We start from the raw sequence: 7,366 nt of genomic DNA, 5'->3' as shown, positions 1-7,366 counted from the left end.
CCAACCTAACACACACACAGTCTGTATACTAAAAAGGTCTCATGTTTAATGCCAGCGTGACAACTGTCTGTCTGTGTGTGTGTGTGTGTGTGTGTGTGTGTGTGTGTGTGTGTGTGTGTGTGTGTGTGTGTGTGTGTGTGTGTGTGTGTGTGTGTGTGTGTGTGTGTTTGTGTGTGTGTGTGTGTGTGTGTGTGCGTGTGAGTGTGTGTGTGTGTGTGTGTGTTCTGACCCGACGATGACGATGAAGAAGTCCAGTCTGTTCCAGGTATCGCCAAGGTAACCCTTCTGACCTACAAAATTTATAATAAAAAATAAAAATAATTAGGAATAATAATATTACAGGTAGAAACATGTATTTAAATCATGTGAATAAAAACAATATGAATTAATTAGAGTTAAACATTAATTGAAAATTACGCTACAGTAAATTATTAAAAGTTTCCCTCCACAGTATTAGAATAGATAACATTTCATAATATATTAAATAATCCAACACTTACTAATACGCATAAAGTCTTTAAATCAGTGACATTCAACCAAATTAACTGTGGGGAAGCTCCAACCAATCAGCTCCAACCAATCAGCTACAACCAATCAGTTTAGTTTAGTTTAGCCTGATAGTATAAACAGGTGACTAGTGGTGTCTATTCAGCAGCCTGAGAACAGGGCGTGGCTCGGGGTGGCTGGAAGCGGGGAAACAGGGCGTGGCTCGGGGTGGCTGGAAGCGGGGAGAACAGGGCGTGGCTCGGGGTGGCTGGAAGCGGGGAGAACAGGGCGTGGCTCGGGGTGGCTGGAAGCGGGGAGAACAGGGCGTGGCTCGGGGTGGCTGGAAGCGGGGAGAACAGGGCGTGGCTCGGGGTGGCTGGAAGCGGGGAGAACAGGGCGTGGCTCGGGGTGGCTGGAAGCGGGGAGAACAGGGCGTGGCTCGGGGTGGCTGGAAGCGGGGAGAACAGGGCGTGGCTCGGGGTGGCTGGAAGCGGGGAGAACAGGGCGTGGCTCGGGGTGGCTGGAAGCGGGGAGAACAGGGCGTGGCTCGGGGTGGCTGGAAGCGGGGAGAACAGGGCGTGGCTCGGGGTGGCTGGAAGCGGGGAGAACAGGGCGTGGCTCGGGGTGGCTGGAAGCGGGGAGAACAGGGCGTGGTTCGGGGTGGCTGGTACCCCTGGGAGAACAGGGCGTGGCTCGGGGTCGCTGGGGTCCTTAAATGATCTTCCTGGACTTCCTGAGACACCTGGTGTTGTAGATGGGTGCACTGAGTTTATCATCTACGATACATTACATGGTCTATTCATGCAGGAACAAGAATGACAGGACATTTAGGCCTGTTCTACTATAGAAACGCCTCCTGTTCTACTATAGAAACGCCTCCTGTTCTACTATAGAAACGCCTCCTGTTCTACTATAGAAACGCCTCCTGTTCTACTATAGAAACACCTCCTGTTTTACTATAGAAACGCCTCCTGTTCTACTATAGAAACGCCTCCTGTTCTACTATAGAAACGCCTCCTGTTCTACTAAAGAAACGCCTCCTGTTCTACTATAGAAACGCCTCCTGTTCTACTATAGAAACGCCTCCTGTTCTACTATAGAAACGCCTCCTGTTCTACTATAGAAACGCCTCCTGTTCTACTATAGAAATGAGAGTCTTTAGAGCAGGTATATGAGAGGCTTTAGAGCAGGTATATGAGAGAGGCTTTAGAGCAGGTATATGAGAGAGGATTTAGAGCAGGTATGAGAGGCTTTAGAGCAGGTATGAGAGGCTTTAGAGCAGGTATGAGAGGCTTTAGAGCAGGTATGAGAGAGGATTTAGAGCAGGTATATGAGAGAGGCTTTAGAGCAGGTATATGAGAGAGGCTTTAGAGCAGGTATATGAGAGGCTTTAGAGCAGGTATGAGTGGCTTTAGAGCAGGTATATGAGAGAGGATTTAGAGCAGGAATATGAGAGAGGATTTAGAGCAGGAATATGAGAGAGGATTTAGAGCAGGTATATGAGAGAGGCTTTAGAGCAGGTATATGAGAGGCTTTAGAGCAGGTATATGAGAGAGGATTTAGAGCAGGTATATGAGAGGCTTTAGAGCAGGAATATGAGAGAGGATTTAGAGCAGGTATATGAGAGGCTTTAGAGCAGGTATATGAGAGGATTTAGAGCAGGTATATGAGAGAGGGTTTGGAGCAGGTATATGAGAGGCTTTAGAGCAGGTATATGAGAGAGGGTTTGGAGCAGGTATATGAGAGGCTTTAGAGCAGGTATATGAGAGAGGGTTTGGAGCAGGTATATGAGAGGCTTTAGAGCAGGTATATGAGAGGCTTTAGAGCAGGTATGAGTGGCTTTAGAGAAGGTATATGAGAGAGGATTTAGAGCAGGTATATGAGAGAGGCTTTAGAGCAGGTATGAGAGGCTTTAGAGCAGGTATGAGAGAGGATTTAGAGCAGGTATATGAGAGAGGCTTTAGAGCAGGTATATGAGAGGCTTTAGAGCAGGTATGTGAGAGGCTTTAGAGCAGGTATGAGTGGCTTTAGAGCAGGTATATGAGAGAGGATTTAGAGCAGGAATATGAGAGAGGATTTAGAGCAGGAATATGAGAGAGGATTTAGAGCAGGTATATGAGAGAGGCTTTAGAGCAGGTATATGAGAGGCTTTAGAGCAGGTATATGAGAGAGGATTTAGAGCAGGTATATGAGAGGCTTTAGAGCAGGAATATGAGAGAGGATTTAGAGCAGGTATATGAGAGGCTTTAGAACAGGTATATGAGAGGCTTTAGAGCAGGAATATGAGAGAGGATTTAGAGCAGGTATATGAGAGGCTTTAGAGCAGGAATATGAGAGAGGCTTTAGAGCAGGTATATGAGAGGCTTTAGAGCAGGTATGTGAGAGGCTTTAGAGCAGGTATATGAGAAGCTTTAGAGCAGGTATATGAGAGAGGATTTAGAGCAGGTATATGAGAGTCTTTAGAGCAGGAATATGAGAGAGGATTTAGAGCAGGTATATGAGAGGCTTTAGAGCAGGTATATGAGAGGCTTTAGAGCAGGTATATGAGAGGCTTTAGAGCAGGTATATGAGAGGCTTTAGAGCAGGTATATGAGAGGCTTTAGAGCAGGTATATGAGAGGCTTTAGAGCAGGTATATGAGAGAGGGTTTGGAGCAGGTATATGAGAGGCTTTAGAGCAGATATATGAGAGGCTTTAGAGCAGGTATGAGTGGCTTTAGAGCAGGTATATGAGAGAGGATTTAGAGCAGGTATATGAGAGAGGCTTTAGAGCAGGTATGAGAGGCTTTAGAGCAGGTATGAGAGAGGATTTAGAGCAGGTATATGAGAGAGGCTTTAGAGCAGGTATATGAGAGGCTTTAGAGCAGGTATATGAGAGGCTTTAGAGCAGGTATGAGTGGCTTTAGAGCAGGTATATGAGAGAGGATTTAGAGCAGGAATATGAGAGAGGATTTAGAGCAGGAATATGAGAGAGGATTTAGAACAGGTATATGAGAGGCTTTAGAGCAGGTATATGAGAGGCTTTAGAGCAGGTATATGAGAGGCTTTAGAGCAGGTATATGAGAGGCTTTAGAGCAGGTATATGAGAGGCTTTAGAACAGGTATATGAGAGTCTTTAGAGCAGGAATATGAGAGAGGATTTAGAGCAGGTATATGAGAGGCTTTAGAGCAGGTATATGAGAGGCTTTAGAGCAGGTATATGAGAGGCTTTAGAGCAGGTATATGAGAGGCTTTAGAGCAGGTATATGAGAGGCTTTAGAGCATGTATATGAGAGGCTTTAGAGCAGGTATATGAGAGGCTTTAGAGCAGGTATATGAGAGGCTTTAGAGCAGGTATATGAGAGAGGGTTTGGAGCAGGTATATGAGAGGCTTTAGAGCGGGTATTTTTTAAATATCACCTACCTAGAAGACCTAGAGCCACCATCTTCACCAGCATCTCCACCGCAAAGAACGCAAAGATACCGTCGTCCAGAGCCTGACACACAACACACACACACACACACACACACACACACACACACACACACACACACACACACACACACACACACACACACACACACACACACACAAACACACAAACACACAAAAAGAGAGATACACACACACTCACACACACACACAGAAAGAGAGAGACACACAGTCACATTAATGCACAGACAGACAGACAGACAGACAGACAGACAGACAGACAGACAGACAGACAGACAGACAGACAGACAGACAGACAGACAGACAGACAGACAGACAGACAGACAGACAGACAGACAGACAGTACTGTAATTGTTTATCTAATGTTATTCATATTCACAGTGATGTTTATAGCAGAAATGTTTTAACGCCAGAGGTTGTGCATTCTGGGATAATTATGTCTCTGACCTCTGAACCCTTTTGTCCCACCGCTGGGACTGGCACTGCTTTTTTCCCACAAAACCCAAAAATATTATTCTCATCCTACATCTCGTGATTCAAGTGGTAAAATCCTTCAACTGGTCAGTGGTTCTGTCCAACATCTAGAGGAGGTTAAACCCTTCAACTGGTCAGTGGTTCTGTCCAACATCTAGAGGAGGTTAAAACCCTTCAACTGGTCAGTGGTTCTGTCCAACATCTAGAGGAGGTGAAACCCTTCAACTGGTCAGTGGTTCTGTCCAACATCTAGAGGAGGTTAAAACCCTTCAACTGGTCAGTGGTTCTGTCCAACATCTAGAGGTTAAACCCTTCAACTGATCAGTGGTTCTGTCCAACATCTAGAGGAGGTTAAAACCCTTCAACTGGTCAGTGGTTCTGTCCAACATCTAGAGGTTAAACCCTTCAACTGGTCAGTGGTTCTGTCCAACATCTAGAGGAGGTTAAAACCCTTCAACTGGTCAGTGGTTCTGTCCAACATCTAGAGGTTAAACCCTTCAACTGGTCAGTGGTTCTGTCCAACATCTAGAGGTTAAACCCTTCAACTGGTCAGTGGTTCTGTCCAACATCTAGAGGGTTAAACCCTTCAACTGGTCAGTGGTTCTGTCCAACATCTAGAGGAGGTTAAAACCCTTCAACTGGTCAGTGGTTCTGTCCAACATCTAGAGGAGGTTAAACCCTTCAACTGGTCAGTGGTTCTGTCCAACATCTAGAGGTTAAACCCTTCAACTGGTCAGTGGTTCTGTCCAACATCTAGTGGTTAAACCCTTCAACTGGTCAGTGGTTCTGTCCAACATCTAGAGGTTAAACCCTTCAACTGGTCAGTGGTTCTGTCCAACATCTAGTGGTTAAACCCTTCAACTGGTCAGTGGTTCTGTCCAACATCTAGAGGTTAAACCCTTCAACTAGTCAGTGGTTCTGTCCAACATCTAGAGGAGGTTAAACCCTTCAACTGGTCAGTGGTTCTGTCCAACATCTAGAGGAGGTTAAACCCTTCAACTGGTCAGTGGTTCTGTCCAACATCTAGAGGAGGTTAAAACCCTTCAACTGGTCAGTGGTTCTGTCCAACATCTAGAGGAGGTGAAACCCTTCAACTGGTCAGTGGTTCTGTCCAACATCTAGAGGAGGTTAAAACCCTTCAACTGGTCAGTGGTTCTGTCCAACATCTAGAGGTTAAACCCTTCAACTGATCAGTGGTTCTGTCCAACATCTAGAGGAGGTTAAAACCCTTCAACTGGTCAGTGGTTCTGTCCAACATCTAGAGGTTAAACCCTTCAACTGGTCAGTGGTTCTGTCCAACATCTAGACGAGGTTAAACCCTTCAACTGGTCAGTGGTTCTGTCCAACATCTAGAGGAGGTTAAACCCTTCAACTGGTCAGTGGTTCTGTCCAACATCTAGAGGAGGTTAAACCCTTCAACTGGTCAGTGGTTCTGTCCAACATCTAGAGGAGGTTAAACCCTTCAACTGGTCAGTGGTTCTTTCCAACATCTAGAGGAGGTTAAACCCTTCAACTGGTCAGTGGTTCTGTCCAACATCTAGAGGAGGTTAAACCCTTCAACTGGTCAGTGGTTCTGTCCAACATCTAGAGGAGGTTAAACCCTTCAACTGGTCAGTGGTTCTGTCCAACATCTAGAGGTTAAACCCTTCAACTGATCAGTGGTTCTGTCCAACATCTAGAGGTTAAACCCTTCAACTGGTCAGTGGTTCTGTCCAACATCTAGAGGTTAAACCCTTCAACTGGTCAGTGGTTCCGTCCAACATCTAGAGGAGGTTAAACCCTTCAACTGGTCAGTGGTTCTGTCCAACATCTAGAGGAGGTTAAACCCTTCAACTGGTCAGTGGTTCTGTCCAACATCTAGAGGAGGTTAAACCCTTCAACTGGTCAGTGGTTCTGTCCAACATCTAGAGGAGGTTAAACCCTTCAACTGGTCAGTGGTTCTGTCCAACATCTAGAGGAGGTTAAACCCTTCAACTGGTCAGTGGTTCTGTCCAACATCTAGAGGAGGTTAAACCCTTCAAATGGTCAGTGGTTCTGTCCAACATCTAGAGGTTAAACCCTTCAAATGGTCAGTGGTTCTGTCCAACATCTAGAGGTTAAACCCTTCAACTGGTCAGTGGTTCTGTCCAACATCTAGAGGTTAAACCCTTCAACTGGTCAGTGGTTCTGTCCAACATCTAGAGGTTAAACCCTTCAACTGGTCAGTGGTTCTGTCCAACATCTAGAGCAGGTTAAACCCTTCAACTGGTCAGTGGTTCTGTCCAACATCTAGAGGAGGTTAAACCCTTCAACTGGTCAGTGGTTCTGTCCAACATCTAGAGGAGGTTAAACCCTTCAACTGGTCAGTGGTTCTGTCCAAGATCTAGAGGAGGTTAAACCCTTCAACTGGTCAGTGGATCTGTCCAACATCTAGAGGAGGTTAAACCCTTCAACTGGTCAGTGGTTCTGTCCAACATCTAGAGGAGGTTAAACCCTTCAACTGGTCAGTGGTTCTGTCCAACATCTAGACGAGGTTAAACCCTTCAACTGGTCAGTGGTTCTGTCCAACATCTAGAGGTTAAACCCTTCAACTGGTCAGTGGTTCTGTCCAACATCTAGAGGTTAAACCCTTCAACTGGTCAGTGGTTCTGTCCAACATCTAGAGGAGGTTAAACCCTTCAACTGGTCAGTGGTTCTGTCCAACATCTAGAGGAGGTTAAACCCTTCAACTGGTCAGTGGTTCTGTCCAACATCTAGAGGAGGTTAAACCCTTCAACTGGTCAGTGGTTCTGTCCAACATCTAGAGGTTAAACCCTTCAACTGGTCAGTGGTTCTGTCCAACATCTAGAGGTTAAACCCTTCAACTGGTCAGTGGTTCTGTCCAACATCTAGTAGGTAAAACCCTTCAACTGGTCAGTGGTTCTGTCCAACATCTAGAGGAGGTTAAACCCTTCAACTGGTCAGTGGTTCTGTCCAACATCTAGAGGTAAAACCCT

The 7,366-nt window shown here is 45.8% G+C and overlaps 1 protein-coding gene across 1 annotated transcript in view; it reads right to left on the bottom strand.

Annotated features, from left to right (window-relative positions):
• Positions 1–7,366, bottom strand: part of LOC145850488 (voltage-dependent T-type calcium channel subunit alpha-1H) — a 34,011-nt gene that overhangs the window by 13,907 nt on the left and 12,738 nt on the right. The window contains exons 2-3 of the mRNA XM_082968375.1: positions 3,888–3,960; positions 230–290 (exon numbers count right to left, since the gene is read on the bottom strand). Of these exons, the coding sequence (XP_082824501.1) occupies positions 230–290; positions 3,888–3,960 (134 nt within the window). The remainder of the gene's footprint in view (positions 1–229; positions 291–3,887; positions 3,961–7,366) is intronic.

Source organism: Salmo salar, chromosome 02 (assembly GCF_965601325.2).
Source record: "Salmo salar chromosome 02, fSalSal1, whole genome shotgun sequence".
Lineage (NCBI taxonomy): Eukaryota > Metazoa > Chordata > Actinopteri > Salmoniformes > Salmonidae > Salmo > Salmo salar.
This window is presented reverse-complemented; position numbering and strand designations above follow the sequence as displayed.